Source organism: Melanostigma gelatinosum (assembly GCF_949748355.1).
Source record: "Melanostigma gelatinosum genome assembly, chromosome: 6".
NCBI lineage: Eukaryota > Metazoa > Chordata > Actinopteri > Perciformes > Zoarcidae > Melanostigma > Melanostigma gelatinosum.
This window is the reverse complement of record NC_136639.1, coordinates 5,872,450-5,896,602: the sequence shown is the minus strand read 5'-3', so window position 1 is coordinate 5,896,602 and position 24,153 is coordinate 5,872,450. Positions and strand designations below refer to the sequence as shown.

Sequence of the window (24,153 nt, the reverse complement as noted above, 5' to 3'; positions counted from 1 at the left end):
AGGCTGAAACATACCAGTCGATTTCTGCCGAGGCTGCTGTACTGTTGTTGCTCCGACATATTGCAGTGTGGAGAAAAACACTAACGGGGGAAACACAAAAAGAGCGTGAACGTGTGTGTGTGTGGAAACATTTTGTTCAGCTGTTATGTTGCCATAAAGAAGAAACCCACATGTCTCTAAAAGCTGCTGGCAGTGAGAACAATACAAACAATCCACTACTTCCACATGACTGCACAGACGGAGCAACACACACACAAGTAAAATCCTTTCAAAATAAATAAGAAAACATTAAGATGGCGCCTGGGTGAAGTCATCAAAAACACACATTTAATGTAGTTTAGTTTCGGGAACTCCTCAATTTGAAAAAAATAAATAAACGTAGACATATTCAAAGTGATGAAAGCAACATTTTAATCTAAATTAATGTTCTCTGGTCTCATTATTTCTTTCATATTTGTTGCTCTATGCACATGGAAAGGGAAAAAAATCCTCTGGTATTATATGTGAAATTAACTACATGAATTTGGTATGCCAGAGGATAATGACAGATGATATTAAAGGTGATAAGGAGGTAAGAGAAAGGTTTCTTCAAAAACCAGTTTCTGGACAGTTACAGCCTTTTCTGAAGCAAAGGACGCAGCATCAACTTCACTCAGCATCAAAACCTATCGAGGAAGTATCGGCACATCTGGAAAAGGGGATGACTGATAAGCGGGGCTGCAGAGTGACTCTCACCATGGGTTGTCGTTGACCTCCTTGGGGTTATCCAGGCTGACCCTCAGCATGTAGAGGGCACAGGTGAGGATCTTCAGTGAGAAGTTGAACAGGCGGATTCTCAGGCCTGCGGACCAACAAAGACAAACGGTCTGGCTTACCGGAAGAGATGATCACCTGAGAATGAGTTTGTTTAGGTCTCCGACATTGTGGTTGGGTTGCTCTAAAGCTCTGCACACTTTTTTACACCATCGTCCACCATGTAAAGTTCAGACCCTCCAGTTGTTATGACCGCCTCTGTCATTGTGAGTCTACTGCTGACGACAGGCGCCGCCAGATCTCTCCTCAGTAGAAGGTTGATACTGCCTGAACAGCAGTCGTTTGGGTGCATAAACGGCTTTGAGTGAAAGGCTAAAAGAGGCCAGATGTGTCAAAGCCCTGAAGCATGACTAATGTAGTTCTATGCTGCTCTGACACCCCGTCACAACGGGTATCCTCTGACGCATGGCTTTCAAACCCTCCAAGAATAACACATGAAATGACACCGGCACTGTCATGGGCGTCTAATATGAAGACGGACTACACAGAGCAAGATAAATGACCGACGGGATGGCACAGAAATAGGCAAGGGGGATTGTAATGTTTTGTCGAATCACAATTCCCTGTTTGAATAAGTGCAGTCAATTACTGGTAAGCACACACCACCACCAAATCTGCGGAAACAGCCACTTGGGTGCAGACATGCCTGCTGGGCAGAGGGTGGTGCTAGTTGTATTACCCAATTCCAATCAGCCTCAGCAGCTTCCCCAATTATCTCGTGACACGACCTCTTCAGATGAAGCCGGTGTCGATGGTAAAATGAATTACAAACAGAGCTGCGACGGCATAGAGCAACAGACCCCCGCAGCCTGGTCTGACATTTTTCTTCCGAGTCTGCGGTTTCATGTCACAGACTGCGGAGGCTTAGTGATGGCGACACGTTGAGGTAAAGACGGCAGACGTCAGTGCCGAGGATACGTTAACGACGTGTTCTACCAGAGACACAGAGCTCCCGTCGTGAACGTTTGTACAACTCGATGCAAACGAGTGGCTTCCAGAACTGCTGTGCTTGCACCAATGTCTCTTTCAGTGATGTTGTGGCATTGCCACTTTTATCTCCTGTTGAGAAAAAACCCTGCAGCGCTGCCTCGTTTCTCAACAAATGAGCCATACTCTGTCCTTGCTGTGCGCACATACTGTACAACGCTTCACAATGAGCCAGCTAATGTCCCAATAAAATCCAACTGAGTCCCAAGTGACAAAAAGGAATTTAATTATGAGTCATCACTGACTGCAATTTCCTACATTATGCTTTTATTTGTTCATTTAGATCTGAGCATATCTAGCGGGACGCTCCCCGTCGGCTGTACTTACTTGACCTTTGGTTTTTGATGAAGAAAAGCTTCAGCCTCTCCTTGAAGGTGTTTTCGTTCACATAGAACTCCACCTGCACCCTGTGGGGAGCAGTCACATGATGTCATTGTAAATGTACACAGGTGAGCATGCACGCAGCACCGCCCGCCAACATACATACACAGAGATGACCAGACAGTGTCAATCATACCTTGGTATTACATATAAATCAGGCGGGAGACAAAGCAGTGGATATGCAGTGAGATTACTTTGGCTACAGACTAAGACAATACCTGAGACAATCCCAAAATGACATACTTGGTTTATGCAATAGAAACACGTTTTGCAACAAAAATATATATGCTATTTATTCTTGTTATTCCTGTTTGGATAAAAAGTACCGTGCCCAGATGTTTCAGGAAACCATTATTAAGCCTTTCGATACTTGATGCAAAGGATACATTTCCGTCAATACACAACAAGGACTGAGGTTTGATACCCAGCCTTAGTTTGCATCCTGCTGTTGTTCAACAAAAATGTTGGAAATGTTAATTGTGCCATTGCTATAATTGTGTTGGGTGAAGCTTTCCAGTAAAAAAAAGAAAAAAGAAAAGCATGTGCTTTGTGTTGACATCTAGTGCAGGAAAAGGGCAAAACAGCAGATCTTACACTAATCCCATTACCCTCCATTTACCATCAGTGGTTGCATAGAGCTCTCCTTCACTGTGCAACAAAATCAGCCACAAATGCATATGCGCTTGAAACTCAATGTGCAGCACTGGTACTTGTTAAATAATGCAGATTATTACATAAATAAATGGCCCATTTTTTTCAAACACTGACAGTCTCCTATTAATGCACCAGCTCGGACTTATATGCATACTGTAAATATATGACACATGCAAAGTTCAGGTCTTATTAAATGCTCTACTGAGACATTCGATCATCCAAATTGATCAATGTGTGCGTAACGGGGACCAAGGAGGGTTTAACACTTTCCATTCGTTCTTGATATTTCATAAACCCATTTAGTACCAAACCACATGATCTGAAATGTTGTGTGTACGACAGTCTGTCTCACTCCGGTAAAGACCATTTTCTTCACATATACAAGTGAGAACATGAACAAACGTCCTGCTATACCATGACCATTATCACAAAAGAGTCCATGAATAAATGACAATCAGCTCCCTCCTGAAAACCTAGGCTACTTCAAATCACATGGACTGTTTTCTCACTGACGAATCCGAAGCAATAAAGGTTTTGGCGGACATATTGGACTTTGACCAGGAACTTGACCAAACGACCGCTTAAGCGCGGTTACGTACTGTACTGTAGCTGAATACAGGGAGTGGGACAGGCCTATTAACAGTTTCTGTACTGTAGAGAGAGCTTGTTGTCACTAATGAGCATGGAGGGGAATTAACGATGGCCTGGTTGCTCCAGGAGGGACCCTTTAGAGCAGGGGTCTCAAACTCCCGGCCCGCGGTCCGAATCCGGCCCGCCACGTCATTTTATGTGGCCCGCGAATCCGCCAGCACAAAAAAAAAAAAAAAAAATCTTTTTTTTTCTTTTTCTTTTAAGTTAGACTTGACAATAAAAATATCCCCATAGACGAAATTATGAGATAGAAAGTCGAAGTTATGAGATAGAAAGTCATAACTATGATAGAAAGACATGATGATGAGATACTTAAACACAGAAGCAGCTCTTTGGCTGGTTACTGTACATTTGAAATGAAAATGTATTGTGAGTACATTGAAGACTACTTCAAATGTGGCTTTAAAAACACATGAAATACTTCATGTGGGATTGTGCAAACGCACCCTTGAAAGGATTGTAAGCATTGAAGTTATTGTAATAACTTGTTTGATATTTGTCTTTGATATTTTCTGTAATCGTTTGATCTTTGATAGAATGTGGGTTTCTTAACCCTAAATTAAAAGGATTTAAGTTATAATAACAGAAATGTGCTTAAATATATGTTTACATTTATATAACTACATGTACAATATTTTTACACTTGAATAAACAATAATCAAATGCAGAGACAGTTATTTACCAACATGTTAGGAGTAGTTACATTTACACAGTCTTACATTTACAACCGGCCCTTTGAGGCCGACCGTGATGCTGATGTGGCCCGCAGTGAAAATGAGTTTGAGACCCCTGCTTTAGAGAGCCTTCCACCCTGCCTGACAAGATGAATAAAGAGTGCAAGAAGGCAAGAGGGGAGAGTAGGAGGGCAATTACAGCAGCCAAATCCCAAGACAGGCATGTATGTGCAGATTAAGAGTGTAGGTGGAAGAAAGAACATGAGATATGAACCACATTCCAGCTGTTCCCCTCTCTCCCTCTTCCAGGCTCTATTGCCATGGAGACAGCTTCGCGGCAGGCTGTGTTTTATGTGTTTCCAGTGCCAGTAGTTAGCCGTACACGCACATTTTATTGTCTATAGGCACCAACCACACACTCTCACACCCCCCCCCCCCCGACTGCTCTATCGTCGGTGGCTTATCAGGAGATCAGGAACGTGTGTCGTCTCCATTGACACAGCTGTCAGAATAGACATATAGGCAACAGCTACACAGGCTTCATGTTTACCCAGCTTGACTACAGACACCTGACCCGTATTACAGTCTGTAAACATTTGGGCGGAGACACATTGTCTGTAGCGTTGGCTCTGTATTTGATCAGATTTATTCAGATGATTACGAGGGTAAAGACTGACTTTTAGCCCGGTTTGAGGGTGTTTTTGAATCCACACTGGCTGAACCGTGCAGTGCTGCTATTGTAACATTGTTAGTCATTCTAGCAGCATAGCTCTTCCTTGCTCTAACTCTTCTGCTGGTTGTTTAATATCATTGGATCTCATGCAAGAATTAGCGAAAATAAAAAAATACGTGGCTACAATTCCCACACTTGACCAAATATGAACACCTTCAAAGTCTGTAGTCCGCACTTTAATTTCATAATAATTTGATTTCAAATTCACACAGTAAAAGTGATGAGTAGAGCCAAAAAAGGAAAATGTGACCCCGTCAAACACTTCCAGATCTCTGCCAGGCACTGTGCATTTTGGTCATTTTTGCCAGTTACTGCAGACCCACAGTAGTACCTTTGAAGTACTCACGCTCTTTTCTTTGGCATCTCTGTCGTCTGCAAACCATCAGCACCAATCTATGGACATTAGTCATCCTTCGCAAATATAAACAAGAGCAGTTTGAATATCCAAGAGGGCAGACAGCATCCAACAGGTTGCTACTTCCTAACCTTAGGAAGAGACTCTCAGTGTTAAAGTGGCACACGCAAACACAAATACACGAAGTACACCGTGACCGTTGCCAGTGATAGGATTACAATTTGATGCCCCCTTGCCTGAAACACACAGTACACAACTGCATTATAGACTCTGTAAATAAAACATCACACAGTCTGTTGACCTCGAGATATTCTGGCTTAGAGAACAGAGCTGTTCCAACGCCTGCATTAATTCCAGTGAAGGGAAGAGACCAGATGCTCTGCGCCATATGGAATACACACCAGAAGATTACAGGGGCAAGCACAGGTAAACAGCAGCATCAGTAAAGCCTCGATATCAAATCCTGTACAGTCTTGTAATATCCAGTCTCGTTGAGGGCATTGTATAGTGTACAATCAGCATAAAGTACCCCACTTAAACTACATTACCACAACTTTTTGCATATCAACAGATGTGGCAATCATCTGTCCCGTTATCTCTGACCAGAGTTAAACTACACACCAGGGTTCAACGCAAATGTTTCTCTTAACTTACCCGATGTGGCATGTGGCTCAGAAATGGACCTGATCAAAACAAATATGAATGTTCATAAGCTGTGGATATCTTTGTTATCCTCTACTTCAGTTCAACTTGTGCATTGGAGTTGTGGAGAGGGTCCTAGCTATTCTGTGTGTGCACATGTGTTGAAGGACGTAGAAATCCCTGAAGCATTTTGTTCTCAAGCTTTTGCTCGTGTAAGTGCACAGCAGCACAATTTATTATATTTTAGCCTTGAATCAGCATGTCAAAGACGCTGATTCAAAGCCGTTGTCACGCGTCCATCAAGGAGTTCTAACACAAATGCTCAGTTTTAATGAGTGCTGCTCACTTTATGGATGACTACACTGTTTGTGTAATCGCAAATTAATCTTCCTGTTGACTGAAGTGAAGATTTCAAGAGCACAGAAGCTAAATTGCTGAATAGTTGGACAACACGCTTGAGACAGGTTAATCCACATGAAAGAGATTTTCCTTATTTCTAAAAAGAGACAATTACAGAACATGTCCAACCCAGAAAAACAGAGGATTTAGGAGGATGCTGGTTGAGTGCAATGAATGCAAAACAAAACCAGACCAACTCTGCATTAGACTGTTGGCCAGTTCTGTGAAAGAAACAGAACATCTATGCAAGGTGGTTACGTCGGCTTCTGAGCTAAATTGGCGGCCGCCCACAGACGCCATGAATGACCAATGTGCTGTCCAGTTATAGGCTTGTTGCTCACTGTTTGATGATCCTTCATGGTATGTGTGGTCCAAGGGTTGTTTGAATGGTGTATTCGAGTTGATGGTTAGGGATGAACTGATTAGATCCAAACAAACACTCCCCAGAAAATAATAATAACCAAAACATGGGTCTTCCACAGTCCACCCACTTATTTTCAAGACACCTACTCTCAATATCAGCTTCCTGAGATGCGAGGTCAGGTGACACTGTTCACTGTTTTAGCACCAAAAACTGCCACTGGGTTATATTTACATTGAGGTAATTGGAAACAAAAATGAATGATAAAAGCTTACCAGAAAAGGCTCTAACAGGGGTTTTACTGATCCAAACCCCTAAATTCCCCATAGGTTGAGGCTCAGCACTGTAAAAATAAACACCTCAGGGCATGAACGGGGCATGAGAGCATGAATGCTGTCAGATTGGATGATGGCATTTTTAGGACCTTGTAAATAAGGCCACAAAGGGTTGTACAAGATCTGCTGCAAAATGGCAGATTAAGTTAAATGTGCTCTGTCTGAGAAATAGGAGAAGAAATGATATCCAAGAGAGGCCTCTAAAATCTTCACATGAGCAAGGTGCGAGACCATTCCCTCCCCAACAGTAGAGTGTTCTGTTTAGTAGGGGAAATGATGATGGCAGCGATTCTCCCCTGAATGTGAAATTGTTTCACAACCAAATGAAAGTGAAGCCAAAGAACATTTGAATGTTTCATTTGCTGCTCGATTGTCGTTACTTTTCTAAAAGCTGTCAAGAAAATGTGTCTTCTCTTGTCCGGACAGCACCACTTTCAGACAACAGAGATCTAGTCTTATCACACCTCTGTACACACTACGGAGACAGAAATAACAGCATGCCTTTTGAAAAGACCACAGTAGGTAGCAGCATTACAAACACATGTCAATCAGTGTCAAATAAAGCCTTCAGAAACGAAGGCAATGTTTCTTTCACATCGCGTTACAGAATAAAATCCGCCTTAAGTTACTTCGACTACCGTACAGTACAGATCACAATTCTGATGCTCAATGTATTCCAGAAGTCGTTTGTTATAACCCGCTACCTACCTAGTGTGCGGAGTACCCAGGCACGTCTCGGTATAAAGCGCCTCCATATTGAGAGGAACCCAGCTGTGGTGGTTGGAGCACCCACCAAGAATGCACCGTGAGCATAATGTGCTGCTGCTGAACACAGAGAGAGGCTTGTGTTCAAACATCAAACATTGTGGTTTTCTGAATGTGCAACGATGAACGTGCTCTTTGTTGAACTGAAACCAAGACATTTCCTGTGATGTTTGAGTACAGTTTCATAAGATCTTGTTTTCGGCCACCGGAAGAACCTCAAGATCACTGGCTTTGTCTTTGCTAGTGTGTGTTAATGTAGTGTTTCATGGAAACAGTAGAGAAACGGCTAAATATGTGTTTGTATCAATGGTTATGAACCGTATTCCTTTTTATAAAACAAAAGGCAATATGCTCGGTCAGCCTGAATTTCTAGAGGTAGGATCAGCAGGGGGAAAAAAGGAGGATAACAGTGATGAAGAGTACACTAACCTGTCAACACATGATTATAGCTCTCCACTTAGCACATCCCCAAGGATAACAATCCACTTTCCAACAGCAGTACAGCCCCAGAAAACACCACACTCAAGAGACATCCCACCACGGCTGAGTGATGAAATCTCTGCAGCACGTCTGCCATTGACATACAAAACTGCCAGCATGTATTGACTACATGCTGGATGAATACATTTTTTTTAAAATACAATTTAAATCTACAATCATACTGCAGGCAAATCCGATTTTCTTCTGAAATCAGATCTTTAAGACAGGCTGTCTAGACTGTTATTTGCAAATGATCAGATTTGTGTGTTCAGACATCACTAACATATCTGATGGGCTGCTGTGGTAACGACGTAGGCATAATAACTATGTCGCTACGCTGGTAACGTGGACTTCTAACGAGGAAGCATTCGCCCTCAAAACAATTGCGCTGTCAGGTAACGCTGCAGAACTCCTTCTGGTGAACATTGTGAGAGGGAAGCATGCAGAAAGTGAAAGTGCCAGAGAATTTATCTGGGCGTCTGTCCACGGACTGTTGTTCTCTTCTGTTGTCCTTCATAGCGCTTTGCTAGTAGCAGCATGGTATGCTCAGCACCTCCACACCTTAAAAATGGAATTTAAGCAGTCGGAGCTTCCAGCCTGAGACACATCCGACTGGAATAGCATTTCAAACCACGTGTGGTTTGGATCAGAGTTGCAACAATTGCATTTCATTTTTTTTCCCCAGACTTTCTAAAATCAATCTGGATAAAATCTAGATACGCCAAAAAATGGATAAGAGCTGGGAAGCTAAACATGGGACAGAGATTTACAGATTCTAAATCCATTGCACTTCTGTTCTTATGACGATCAGAGGACCCATTTCTGCCATTCATGAATTTACAAGTCATAAATATACAAGCTTTTGGTCCTGAAAGCAAACTGGCCTCTGTATGATTGGATTTCTCGTGGCTGTTATTTTGTTTAACACATCTTATTGGTGTTCCACTGCAACACTAACAAGATGAAATACACATTGACCATGTAGAGAAGCAAAACATGAAGAATTATTGACACAAATTCTAAACAATTACTGTCAATTACTGATGTGGCCTCCACGCTTCACCTCCGTTATCACCACATCTCCGCAGTAAGGCTGAGAAGTTTTTTGAATTAGTTTAAATAAATATCCCAAACAGCCCATGAAATAAGCATCAACATGAATTATTATGAGTTATTCTGGGACATATAGCGCTGTTAGTTGTGTGTAGAGGGCGTGTGTGTGTGCCGTCACTGAAAAGCAGCGACAACAGCTTGTGTTGTCGCCTTCGAAGCTTCAAATGTTTCTGGATATTCCTGTCCAGACATTAAAGAACACTCTTTAGTGTGATCAGTGAGTAAGTAGCATCATACACAGCATCAGTACAGCACAAACAACTGACATGTTGGTGATTTCAGCACCTATTTCACCGATACAACCCACAGTGTGTCCAGAGACTCATCTCTCAGCCAAGATTTAACATTCACAACAGTGATAGAGTGACGACTGGTGTGCACATTCAGTCAAGGGACAGATCATACACCTGGAATACATTCATAAAAAAAACACACAAGCTGCCTTTTCACCATTTACTGTGACAAGATCGAATGTATCAAAACTGTGTTCTGTGCTAAATGTGTCTTTAAAGTCTTTGCCACAACAATTGCTGAAAAGGCAGCTACACATGAACGGGTTATTCTCAGCATTCTGCAACCATTACCACAACAATCATTGCCCACTTTACAGATAACATGTAATGGTGATATTACCTCCCAGGCATAATGTCCACATACAGTATATGCAAAATCTGAAGTGAACAACACTACGCATGTGCTTTTGTGCGCGCAAAACAGTCCTGTGTAAAGTTACCATTGTAGATACAATCCATGCCATGCAAGCATGATGCTGCCAGGGACTTACTGGGCATTGGTTGAGTCCATACTGTACTCCTCTTGATACCTGGACGCAGCACACATGGACACAGATAGGCATAGGTTAGGAGAGAGTGGGGTTCAAGGAAGCAGGAAAGGGAAGGAAAGAGCAAAAGAAAAGGATGCGACTCAGGATGCCACTGTCATCTATTTGCATTCACTTGCAGCTGGAGTCAGAATGCAACTATTGGATAACCTTGTAGAAGAATCTGAGTTCAGTTTGCGCAGCAAGACGGCTCAAGATGAGGATCTGAGAGCACAGGGGGCATGCAAGGCAAACTCTGCACATTAAGTTGATCAAAAACGTTGTTTCAGCTGACGAACGAACAGATGGGACAATTAATGCAAACCACAGGGGGATCAGTGGACACACCCTCGTGGTTGAGGTGACCATGGAGAAAAGGGAAGTGTGTAACACCGAGGGAACTGACAGACAGGGAGACACACCCAGATATTGATCTTAATGGCTGGCATATGGACAATTGTGATGGACTAGGGGTCGAAGATTAAACACACGTTTTGATTTGATGCAGAACAAATTGTCTTGAGCACTCTACGGCTACGGCTTCCTTTGGAAACCACTTACTGACGCTGAACCACAGAGATCATGTCCGTCATTTGTTTCTTAATTGTGCACAAATTCTTTTCAAATATTCAAAACTGCATATAACAGTCAACCCAGTAATTACACGGGCACAGGTAACAGCACGACTTGGACTTCTTGGCTGAGGCAGAAGCCCACAAAGCCACTGTGATTTGGGCGGTAGACAGTTTAACTTGGTTGAACTAATAAACACAGGCGTGACTAATGGCATTAATTATGAAATGCAGCCACATTTGTGTCTTTCCTGTTACAATGAGTCAAACGTCTTCTTCAAAAGAAAACAAAAGTGCCTTTACCGCCGTACAGAAATGTACGGAAGCATTAAATAACATACATGAGAGGAACAGACGACAGAGCTCCTCCAGAAAATGTTTGATATCTTACTCTGTATTGTAAAGAAAACTCTGTCCTGCTACAGTAAAAAAAGGTTATTTATTTTACCTTTAGACTCGTGTCGTTGGCGGCCCATTTGACATCAAATCTCATCTTATGCCTCTCAGAAATAGTGGTTGGTTTGTTCGAGATTCATTTTAACGATAAACCCATGTTTGAAAATGCTTTTATAATATATATTTTTTTATAATGAAGAGACGTACCATTAATTCAGATACATTTTAGGACTGAATAGATTAAACTTTTACTCTATTCCCAACAAACCTGCAAGTACAGTATGAACCAGACCATGTACAAATCAAAACTACATATGGCCGAAATACACATCGTTCTCTTTGTAATATAAAGACATTATACTGTGCTTTAAGTCCCTCAACCTTACATGTAACCGGCAGAAAAATTTCCCAAAGCTTTAAAACGTCAACAGAAATATGAATTGAGTACTATGTCTGTAGGTTATTGTAGATGTGAGTACACTCTTAGTCTAGTGAGTAAAATGCTTCAAGTCCAAAGCACGCCTAAAAAATATCAACTTCAGCGGTGGATGTATAAAAATATAATTTAGATTGATATTGTAAATTGTAAATAATCAAAGTCTGTCTGCTGTGTAAAGCAGCAAAGCTGGAGGAATATGTGTTCATAAGCTCATTCTTCAGCAGTTCAGGCTGTTGCGTTGAAAAGCTTCTGACAAAACCAGCCTTTTTAAAAAAGGACTAATGGAGTGTCCATTAAAGCCCGGAAGCAATAAATCACAAGAAAGGAACTGCACTATGCCAGTAACTAATCAAGCACCGTTTGGCATCTCAACAACAGAGCGTAGTCGATTAGTACGGTCCCCAGGAAGCAATGACATCGTCAACTCTGGAAATCAGCCCTCAGGCTTTTAGTGGAAGATTATTGCCAACAATGTTCCTTCTGTAACTTTCTAATAAAGCTACCAGAGAAGGAGATTTTAAAACAATCACGACCGGAAGTTTGTAATTCACTGGAGGTTTTTGTAAGTAAGACCTTTAATGAACTGAAAATCCAGTTATTTTAGTTATCATCACATTGCATGAAAGAGTTTCCCATTTTTAAAAGCCAGATTCAATTCAACATTTAATTCATTTCACTTTATTTTAGACATGTAGTGCATACAAGAGAGAGATACATTTGTTTTTTTAAAAAGGTACAAATGCAGATGGATGGCCGGGTGTTTTGGACACTTTCTGATAGCAGTACAGTGCAGCTGCATTGAAGGATACAACAGCCAGATGTGCTGTATGTGGCAGAGGAGAACTTTATTTTCAACTTTATTTGAGACTAGCTATCGTCTCACATTTTGTATATGGTAATATGGCATAAGATTAGTCTTTTCCTGGTTTTCCTGCACAACATTTTGTGATATTATATTTTCTCCATATCGCCCAGTCCTACAATTTACTGTACAAAAGACGACGATACTATGTCATTTGCTGCCCCTTTAAAAACTTAGTTCAGAAGTGAAAAAGCAATTTGGAAATGCTTACGGTAGTCTGCTCATCATAAATACAGTACAGTATGTGATCTGCTGTGATCTCAGTGTCCATTTTGTGTCTATTTGACAACACTTTAATGAGCAATAAAGATGCTATCTGGCTGCTCAGAGCTTTAGCAGTGTAGAGGATATGGTTCACTGCGGCTCCCTTTGCCCCATTAGCCTACAACAGTCACTCGACTCTGTTCCCTCCTCTGTTTCTTCGTCATAAACCAAAGAAGCCGACACATCCGAATATTCATGCAGTTAGCATCATGCCCTTCACATTTCACTCTAATTATGATAAAACAAATGCAACAAAGAAGCGAATAGTTCCTCACCTCTTTGCAGCTGATCTGGAATCACAAGTATGAGCTGAGCTACTGACACAAGTGCAAAATGACCAGCACTTTCAAACTGTGCTTTCAAATACATTTACTGACAACTGCCTCAAGGGCTGCCTGATAGAATGGGGGAGGGCCTCACACACATGCACACCATCTCTGCAGCAATTTCAAGGGCAAATGGGATTTGTAGTTTTCCCTGCATCAGGAAGCTCGCCAACATGTCATCGTATACTACATTTCCCATACTGTTCCTCACTACCACGGAGGCAACTCAAGTTCGGCAGCAAACATATGTTGTATGTAACCTATATACAAGTACTGCTGATCTGTAAATAAAGCTGGTGGACACAAACCACCTTTATACTCTCTTTCTATTGTACCATTTTCACAGAGAATACCTGTTTGACTGGCTGGCAGGTGTCAATTAAAACCTAATAATAGACCGCCCCCCCCCCAGACCTGGTTCTGGTCAACAGCTAAACCTCACTTCTAAATCGGTCTGAAGGTATCTTAAACTGCAGGTAACCATAGCAACAGTACCTCTGTACCTTTGGGTTACTTTACCAGCTACAGTGTCGCTTACTTTTAAAGATGACCTGACCAGCTGTTGAACTGACGAGTAACAAAGTAAAACAATAAATGAAAGAACAGAAACGATTGTCATGAAACGATAACACTCAGCCGTCCCATTCCAATCTCTGGGACAGTTTATTAGGTCATTACGGATAATGTTGCAATCAATAGGCAGACAAGTTTTGTGGCTATACTGTATTGTTCTGGACAGTATATGATTTTTGTCATCGATATTATATATTTTCTACCTTTATTGGTATTAAATTCACTAAATGGGCTGCAAACACATTCCCCATGTTGTTGGTTTGTGTTTCTTTTGTCTCTTTTGAGAATTTAATGTCTTTTTTTCCTCCTCTGCTTTGAACTGAACCCAATATACAGTATATATATAAATGAATAAATAAAAGGTGCTTGTGATATTGTGCCCACCTCCTTGTTGATGCTCTAAGCATGTGCAGCTTACTGATGAAAACACCAGAAACATGATGGACTCAATGATAACAGCGTTCTAGAGAGCTCTCTACCAAGCAACTCAGATTACGAAGGTTTGTGCTGGTGCTACTTTGCACAGCACAGGTTGTGATCCTTTTCTGGAACACGGCCCAGATTCAGTTCATCTGACATCCAGCGCTGGCTGTGTGAGCCCCTCCGTTTGGAAGCGTCGCTCAAATGATCACACATCCTCGCATTCTTATACGGCCCTTTGATTGATTCTGTTAAAATGCTCTTAGGAGGAAAGACAAGGCAAGTGAACGACGCGTGCGATCGATGATTTGGCCAATGCATGTGCACAATTACTACGTGCATGTACACTTACAGCATGCAGCCAAGCACACAGGGGTATCTCAGTGTGAGAGGCTTAACTAACACTTTAGATGTTCTCTCTTGATATCGAACGTCTTTTTTAAAAGGTTAATTTGTTAGTTAGCAACCACAGCACTCGTTATTTTCGGGTTGCAACTCTCAAGTCAATCACTGAGATATTTTCATCCTGAACGAATAATAACGACGGACAACATGCAATTTACCCCAAGGACCACATTAAAACCCCCTCATTAAACCTCAGGTACTCGGATCAAAATGAGAGTTTAGTTGTTCCGTGAAAGCAGGGCGCTATAAATAAACATGAAGACAAAAAGGGCAGAAGACACTGGAAGACACTTTAAATACATTGGGAAATGCCGAAAAATCGTTATCAGCTGGAAAACTGATTATTCCTCTGTCATTGTGAGATAGTAATGATAAGCCAAGTTAAGCCAATGATAAGTTGAAGGCACCCACAACAAGGCAAACATCCGCCTGCAAAGAGAATACAATATAACACATCCTCTTCTATTCCAGTGAGCTGCTGCTCTGTAATTACAGCTACACTTGTCTAAGTATTTATTTAAACAGTGCAAATGTCCATTACCCTCCAGCCATTTCCCAACTGACTGCTGCTGCTTACAACGAAAGAAATCCTCATTTCGCTGTTGTAGATTAATCTATATTACCCAAGGCAGCTGTTGGGGCGGGACCTCAAAATGTGGATTCAGACTTAACAGGATATTCACAGTTCATTTTTCACCCTAAATGCATCTAAATGACTGTATTAGATGCACTGCTTCATTTGAAGAGGATTTCTGCATCAAACTGTCTGCAGCGGGATAACAAAAAGGTGTGTGAGCAGCGGAGAAGTAAATCTAAATAAGACAAAAGTCGGCTTTGGTGCCCAAGAATGTACAATCAAAGTACATTAAAGCAGTTAAAGTATCACAATGTTGCAAGCTTTTTTAAAAATCAATACTGATTGAGATATTAATTGTTATAGATTTAAGTTACCAGTCACTATTCTGTTACAAATGCTCTTAAAACGACCATTTTTCTGCAGAGAAGTTACTGAGATTCTCCCCGATTCCTCCAAAAAAAGATACAAAAACCATTCTTCTGCTTGACATTGAGTCTAAAGTGCACATCCCAGATTTGTCTGTTTAATTAGCAATTGAAAAATGCATTGACAATGAAAATGAATAAAGTGAACTCAGGAATCTGTCAAAGCCTCAATCAAAAAGTGGAAATATGAATGGCAAAAATCAAAGACTTCGCTGTATAGCTTTGATATTGAGGGGCATTGCTGACTGTAAAAACTTAAAAAGCATAACTATGAAAAGCAGAGTGCTTTGGACTGACAGCTCTGTAGAAAGCTCAGTGTTGCTGAAATGTCAGCAAACTATGTAAAGTCGATGCTGCATATCAGTCAATCGAAAGTCCTGCTTTTTATCAAGTTGCTACTCTGCTGGCCTGTATCCAGTAAAACACTCAATTCATCCCGTGTAATATACGAGTCTAGCATTAATGAGAATATGACTAACAGCTCCCACTGCGAGCAAACACTTTGATTCATTGCACACCAAACGTCTGTTTTCTAAATAGACTTTTCACAAAGAGGCAATGTGGTGGCGAGGCAGCATGGAGCCAAAATAAATTGTGTTTAAAAGATGTACGATCCCTCTGAACATCCTCCAAGTCTCACTTAGTGCCTTTACTGCCTGTTATTTACAGTGAATGTCAATACTGCAGAGAGAATCCTCCACAAACATCAAGGGGATGCACTGCTGCTGTAAGTTATGCACAGTTCGATAACTTCTTTACAATTTATGTCGCACAATGGACCAGATTATTGATTCACTCACTCCTCCCACCACATCCTCTGGTTCCTGAGCCAGCTGGACACAAATCCCACGCTGATCACATTTCACAACCTATACAGCTCCGAGTCCTGAGAGCCTCCTGTCAGCCCGCCAGCTTACGTCACACAGGAAGGTAAGATACTAAAGTAAAGCAGTGTGATGGGAGGGTGATCAAAGGCAAACATTCATCGATATCACAACTTGTTGCCAAGAGCGGTAACCTACTAAATGGTTGACAGTGGTCAAAGTCTGGTTGCCCAGGGCAACTGGCCAACTGATTCATTTAGGGTTTTCCAGCCCCATCCTTATTAGATCACCATTCAAGCAGTCTGGCTTCCAGAAGTTGAACAATATTGACGCGTGGCAATGCCAATCTGTTCTTCCGTCAGCATGTTCAGAGCAGGTGTCGGTGGAGTCGCTGGCTTTCGTAAGACTAAGACTTTGATCGCTCCGACAGATCTGCAACCATCACACGAGCTTCATCATCTGCATCGTCGTTTATGATCGTTATTGCCACGCGACACTGCCAGCTTCATCATCCTCACTTTCATTGACGTCAGTATTATCTCAATGAAAAAGGTTTTCGTGATGGATGTCTGAAATTCTTGCTAGTTTTTGATGGCCAGCTGCCCCCCCGTCTTCATCATCTTCACTGTGATCGATCATTACAACGATTAGGAGAATTATATGTTTGCTATCATGCTCACCATAAACAAGCTACACATTCATCTATACATCCCACATGATGACAGCTGAACTGATTTTTCGAGCTATGAGACTTCATTGACAAAAACAGTCATTTTACACATGGGAGTATACATGCAACCCCAGTTCAAAGGATCAAAACTCCAAATGATTCCAAGCACAGCTAACTTTGACTCAGCTAGTGCAAGAGTTCACATTATTATTATTGGTTATTTTTCTAAGGTAACATAGGTAAGTGCTTATGCTAACCACTGTGGGTGTTGAAAATAACACATATGGACCTTCACCCTTTAAGAAGGTGCTGGACATTAAATATATGGTGCAAAAGACCTCTTGAAGTTGTGCCCTTCCCCACAATACACTGCATTGGTCTAAAGGTCATTATAAAAGAAAAATGAAGACAACTAAAAGAAAGATGGTCCTTACTCAGAATCGTATTACCCATTGAAAGCCAAACCATCTGCATTCTCTTGGTATGGGATTACATTGTCCACTCTGCAACACATCATGGCATTGAAAAGAGATTAATATTTGGGGTGTGCCTGAAACCCTGCAGATTACTCAATGGGTCTTTATTATTGATGGTAAATGACGGCGGGAGAGACGTTTTTTAAAAGAATCGTCACCGAGTAGAGCTTCATGGTTTAGGATTGAAGTGACGATAATCCGACAGATTATTTTCCTGCATCACATTTATTAATCGATACCATTTTTGACACCGACATTCTATGTGGACTAAACGTTTGTTTTTCCAATGCCACTGCTGTTGCTTTTACCATCAGACAGATGCATTACACAATAAATGCTACTGCATTACAGATCCTAAAAACATACGCAAAAATGAAAAAATGTGTGCCGTCAATACTGAGACAGAACACGCCGCACCGCCAGCATATTGGCTGTGCAGTGGTCTCTGAAACGCTGCCAAACAAGAAGAATCTTTCCGGTTTTGGCCAAACCAACCTCGTATAACCTGCAGATAGAGTGCCAATCGGCTTTGATGGCAGCATATCTGCTGAGCTCAAGTTCTTTTCTCTCTCCGACAGAAAAAAAAGAACAATGAAGTCTCCATCAGTTGTTACTGGATCAGCCCATCTCCCACAAACCACAATCTCATTTGTCTACCAAATGGCAGGAGTGTCCTGATGGTGGAAGTCTGCATGCCAATTCTATAGAGCAGTGCAGACCGGCTTACACGTCTTTATGCAGGTATGTCAACACAATCGCCTGTGGTTTGCATTTTTGTTTCATATAAATCTGGTTGTATTGCATCAAAAATCAACTTCAGCTTTGGATGCAGTAGCATAGCAACATTTTGCAACTCTATCAAAACAAAGGATTTGTCAAATTGTAATGGGAATGCAGCATCTGCAGTATATTGTAATCACAATATACTGCAGTTATTAAATACGTGCATCCCCGTGATGCCGAGAGGAAATGATTGACGGCAGAAGCGTTTGCGATCATGCTGCTGTCTGTCTATAACTGACTTAGAAGGTTGCGCACTGGAATCGTTGGTTTAACCTCAATGGGGACAATAGCTTACCAACCGTAACGATTACACATTCCTACAAATGTCCCAGGGAAATAACAACAAACGGGTGAACAGATTTAATGGTAATGGGATGTTCATCACGCCGCAGCTTTACGCCTATGAGGATAATTACGAGCCAAGTTATTCGGGAGACGTTATGCACCGCGCGCTGGCATCACATTTATTTTTTGGTGGATGCAAGCATGTGTGCAAGCGTGCTGCATTCGGAAACATGCGGATCTGCGGCAGCTACCTTTGGCCGGCATCGCTCCCAAAAGAGCCCGCGGTCGGGAGAGGACTGGAGGGGTTGACCCAGGTGGGCTCGGGGGTCTTCTGCGCCTCCGTCTTGGCATCTGGGTCGATCTCCGAGGGAGAGGGCGTCAGTTTGGCGCCTGCCATGGCTCTCCGCCTCCCGAGCGTTACCCTCCAGCAGAGAGAGAGAGAGAGCGCGGCCGAAACGTTTCCTCCTGCTGGTGTCGGAGCGGCTGCTCACGCTCAGCGACCGACTCCACCGGAAAACCGCATCTCCTGTCTTCACCGGTGCTGCACGGAGGCGGAGGGAGAGCGTCTCCCTCCCTTCCGCATCACGGGTTCCTCAGACACGCCGAGCGCTCCTCCATCCCCGATGGACATGTGAGGTCCCCCCCCGTGCGTCTTTGAGATTCACACGTCGTCACGATGGAGCGTCAAGCGCACGGCTAAACCAACGGGCTTCCCACCGAGTTACATAATAATGAGTGTCAGACGTGATGACCCGCGGTTGCTTTCAATCTGACCAACGTGCCAATTACTCAATCACGTCCATCATTGCTATGATTACTGTTTCAAAACGCATGCACTGAATGTCTCACAGGTAGATCGAATTATGCCAATCAAGCAGTCCTCACTTCCATATCGGCCGATCCTGGTTTATCAGCTGCGTGCAGCTCGTTTTGGCTACGTATACGCACACGATTCACCGGGATAATGAGATGCAACAGACACACGAGCAGGTGGCCTAGATAAACACCCCATGGCATGATCATTCCCATTTGCATGCACGTGACACGAGCGAAACCTACACGAGACATGATATCTGTCAGGTAAATTCAAAAAGTGAATAAGCTTCAGAGACACGTCATCTCTCCTATACGTTTCCTAAATAATGAAGAATCATCAGAAACGCTGATAGATTCAATAGATTATTATCAATCAGCATCATTTTTAAGAAAACAAGTCTCTACTGAGCTGCAGTTCTCTAAACAAACTGCTATACTTTACTGCAGCAAATTTTCTAACCATAATACAAAATGAAACATGTTTTCATCAATTAAATTCAACATGTCAAATTGGGTTTGCAGCTATAGTTTGCCTGTGTGACCCATATTAGGTCACAGAGATGCACCAATACTGTTATCTGTCCAACACTGATACAAATAGCTGGATCGGATATCTGGGACAGTAGGCCGAGACGGTATTGGATACCTTTATCAAAATTAATAAATGATATATATATATATATATATACACACACACACACACACACACACACACACACACACACACACACACACAGACAGACAGACAGACAGACAGACAGACAGACAGACAGACAGACAGACAGACAGACAGACAGACAGACAGACAGACAGACACTTATTTGCATTTTGTTTTGCAAAGTTAGGAAAGTTGTTGCAGTCATGTTTGTTTCAGTCAAGCCTGATGTTTCTTTACACTCTTCCACACAGTGAGGCATACAGCTTTTAATTAACAGTGGATTGGTTCTCTGCATCAGCCGATAGCCAAAGCCTGGGTATCCTTTCAGTGTCGGGATGATACTGATTGGTGCATCACAGCCTGTGGGCCACGAGAGCAAACAGAGAATCTTTACATTAGAGAGCCAGATAAAGTCCTTTTGGTTTTACTGATTCAGTGTTAGAAAGGGCTTGTGGTTGGAGAGTGGAAGAAACAGAAGGGAGAGGGTCCCACAGATTGGGCCGTTAAAAATGCATCCCAGCTGTGAGGTGACGGCGTTGACGGGCAGCGTAACTACCAGGTTTCCCTTCATCAGCGTTTAAGAGCGTCAAGACATATCCTGTATTTAACTTGTGACGGGGCTTCATCAGTAGCCTTGCGGGTCATTTTACCATGATGCAGGCCTATTGACAGTCATGGGCTTACAGGATGCAGTTTAGTTCTAATGTAACCCTGAAGATTTCTAAATGGTTCACAGATTGAATGGTAATGGTATATTGATCAAGAAGCAACTTTCGCCTGAGGATAACGAGATTAGTTATTGGGAATACTTTATGCACCATGCGCTTGCGTCACGTTATTTTGTCGATCTCAGAGAGAGGGGTTCATATTTATCATTTCCTGATCATGATCTACAGGCCTTATTGACAGACTTACAGGATGCAGTTTATTTCTAATGTAGCCAGAGTAGCCACATCAACTCAACTCGCATTAGTAACGCATTTAGGAAACACATAATACAATCCACGTCTACTGAACATGGCATTTGGAGCTCAGCCAGGAAATGCATCAAACGATGTGTTGATAGCTGCCTTGGGATTCGAGAGGTGGGGCCTGCAAAGAGAGGGATGCATCTTTAATCTGTGACTGCATAGCAACATTTAGGGATTTAAATTGTTCTAAACAGCTGATGTAAATGTGTACATGAGCAAGCTACTTAGCCCCGACTGTTTCATTGGAGGAGCTTGGTGTTTCCTGGCATAAAGCAGACTCTGGTTGTACTGATTAACCCATTGTTGTTGGTGCGTGTATGCATGTAAAGGTATTTGTGACAATGTTATATGTATGTATCGAGTCAACTTCCTCCGTGTAAATAATGGTAAGGGTATTCTCCACTCCTATCCTTAGCAGCACTTATAATCAGTAATGCATTTCATGGGAAACAAAAATATGCAGAACAACGGACAATTTGTTGTTATTTAATCATGTGTGAAAAACCAATCTGTTCTTAATGATACTATGTCCATCTTGTATAAGTGCTTGTGGACTAATGTGAGTTCAGGGCAAAGAATTCCAAGAAAATGAAAAAAAAATGGAGAATGATAGAGAAAAGGATGCAGGCAAGTTCATCACTAGAAACAGACTTGAGCACAGAGACACTCTGTGGGGAAGTAGAGAACTGCAGATTGTGGGAGTCTGATCTGATCTGACAATAGCAGCAAGATGACACTCCAAACAGGCATCAGCCAGTGACGACGTAATGTACCGTTTATCTGATGACACGGGTGGCAGCGCGGCCCTGGGTTTCATCTCCTGTTAGGTCGTATCAATGCAGCGCCCTTGAACAAGATGCTCAACCAGTTCACATGCTTCAGGTACATCACAATACCTGCTGGGACCTGCACCACGGCCAAAGTAAAATAAAGCAGATCATGCTACAATGATGAAAAAAAAAGGAAAGAAAAATCTAGAGCATTAAACATGATTCAAATGCAAATCCAAATACTGGATTGGGATTAGTTGCCATACTCCTTTGTGCCAGACATGAATACAGGGTAATATTTCTCATCGCCAGCTCATTATTATGAGCTTACTGTTGGGCGCATGCTTACAGGATGCAGTTTATTTCCATTGTAGCCAGAGCTCCAGAATTACTGCATTATATTTAGCCAACTGAGTTGCTTCAGAATCACACTGGTATATTTACAGACATTATTTTTGGCTGGATTTTGACAATGCAGCAAAATGCAGGGATATAAAACCAGCGAGAGAGAGACAGAGAGAGAGAGAGAGAGAGCTGCAGTGAAGCCTATTAGCTGAGTATGTCTGGTAAAGCATTCCACTCTCAAGAGCCTGGCACGTAAACTTGAATGAATTCCAGATCCCAACTTCCAGCCACTGAGATCAAAAAATGAGAACAGAGAAGAAAAAAAAAGGGAAGAGTATTTTTGAGACAGAGCTGATAAGAGACCATGCTGCAACAAAGTGCCACTGCTGTCACAGTTTTGCAGAAACGTGCAGTTGAGGGAATATGTGATCATATTGTTGGTAGAGCTGGGCGAAAAATCGATTTTATCAAACTTATTAGAATACATGTGTTGGAGCTATTTATTTGATATTGTATTTTGTTATTTCATTTATAAGTAGTATTGTTTAATTATTGTAGATGTTTCATATGTTAAGATTATTTTTCTCTTTAATAGTAATTTGTTTGTTTCTATTATTTTTTGGGTAATTACTGTGGGCACCTGTTGCTATTTAAACAAGTAGAAAGGTAGGACCAGCATGCACCGGGGTGGGCGTATAGTTTTTACCAGCTACACAGGACAGGAGAGACAGCACGACAGGAGTTTGTTAATTAGTTTGTTTGCTTGTTTTATTTGCTTTATTTAATAAATACACCAAAATTGAATCCTGCTTGGACATTTTACTCTCTTCTGGCTGCGTAAAGATACCGACCACGGTGCATCAGTGGCGTTTGATTATTATTTGTTTAAGTTTGATTTAGCCGACAAATGGCCACTACATAAAGTAAAAACTACGCCCTTGGACTAAAGTAAAAGCTTAGCTCTTGGACTCAAAGGACCGATCCCACCACAGCCACAACTGGTTGGATCGTTTTTGGATTTCGTATGGATGATCAAAGAGGATTGTTTCATTCATCACTCTTGGATTCAATATCAGCGGGACAACTGCTTTGGACCAGATCAACACAGCGCTGAAACATCTCAGAAGAAACGGGTACGTGATACGACTGCCGTATAGGAAGACGGTGAAACGAGTGGAGTTTAAAAGTCTGTATTCACAGTGATGTACGTGCTTCTGGATGTTTAAGCCTGACTGCGTTGAATCGCTACAAATGGACATTGCGCAACACCCGCGCACCACTATCGGCGGCTTTCATTCATTAAACAGCCCGACTTCAGTGTGTATGTGTGTGGCGAATTGGAGGAGCGGCCTGTAAGCACCTTTGCTGTTTTTTGCTGCACTTTACCTGCATTCACGTCCGACGGATTTGATTGATGTGTGACAAGCAGTTTGGAAGAAGTGTTCAAAATGTCTGACGTTCAGGCGACGGATGTTGAAAAGCCGTCAGCAGGAAGAGACATTAAAATGACTTCTAAAGGCTTGGAGTTCTACACGGAAATGTACCAGCAAAAGAGGACCGCACAATGCAAACAAGCCAAAAAGTGTTTGAGAAACATAAGTGATTTAATGACTTCCAATAAAAATGTAAATTCAGTGAATGCTGAGCTTTTTACATTCATCAAGTGTTACCAAGATGCAAATGACATGCATACATCTTTTGTGAGCTTACCTTTACCTCAAGATGAAGTTACAAGGCAAAATCTGTACTTCAAAGAAAAAATGACAATGTTCTATCACTTCACTGAAAAGGTAAAAGGCTGGCTGTCTGAAATGGGTCACCCATATGTGCAGCCATATAAAGATTATCTCGACCACCAAGGTGTTGCAGATGAAATAAACCCTGAGGATAGTGCTTCTAATGTGTTAAGTGTAAAGATGAACTCGGTAAAGACACATTCCCAGCTATCACGGATTTCATCAACATCATCTGCACGCATTAGAGCTGAGGCTGACAAGGCAGCTCTGATGGAGCGCGTTGCTGCTCTAAAAAGGAAACATCTAATCGAAGCTCAGGAGGAAAAGTTGGAGAGGGAAAAGGAAAAGTTGGAGAGGGAAAAGGAAAAGTTGAAGAAAGAAAAGGAACAATTGGAAC

General features: G+C 42.0%; 1 protein-coding gene across 1 annotated transcript in view; it reads right to left on the bottom strand.

The window, feature by feature from the left end:
- Nucleotides 1-24,153, bottom strand: part of kcnt1b (potassium sodium-activated channel subfamily T member 1b) — a 72,865-nt gene that overhangs the window by 24,805 nt on the left and 23,907 nt on the right. Inside the window, exons 5-8 of the mRNA XM_079270734.1 lie at nt 10,128-10,166; nt 2,128-2,207; nt 736-841; nt 15-80 (exon numbers count right to left, since the gene is read on the bottom strand). Of these exons, the coding sequence (XP_079126860.1) occupies nt 15-80; nt 736-841; nt 2,128-2,207; nt 10,128-10,166 (291 nt within the window). The remainder of the gene's footprint in view (nt 1-14; nt 81-735; nt 842-2,127; nt 2,208-10,127; nt 10,167-24,153) is intronic.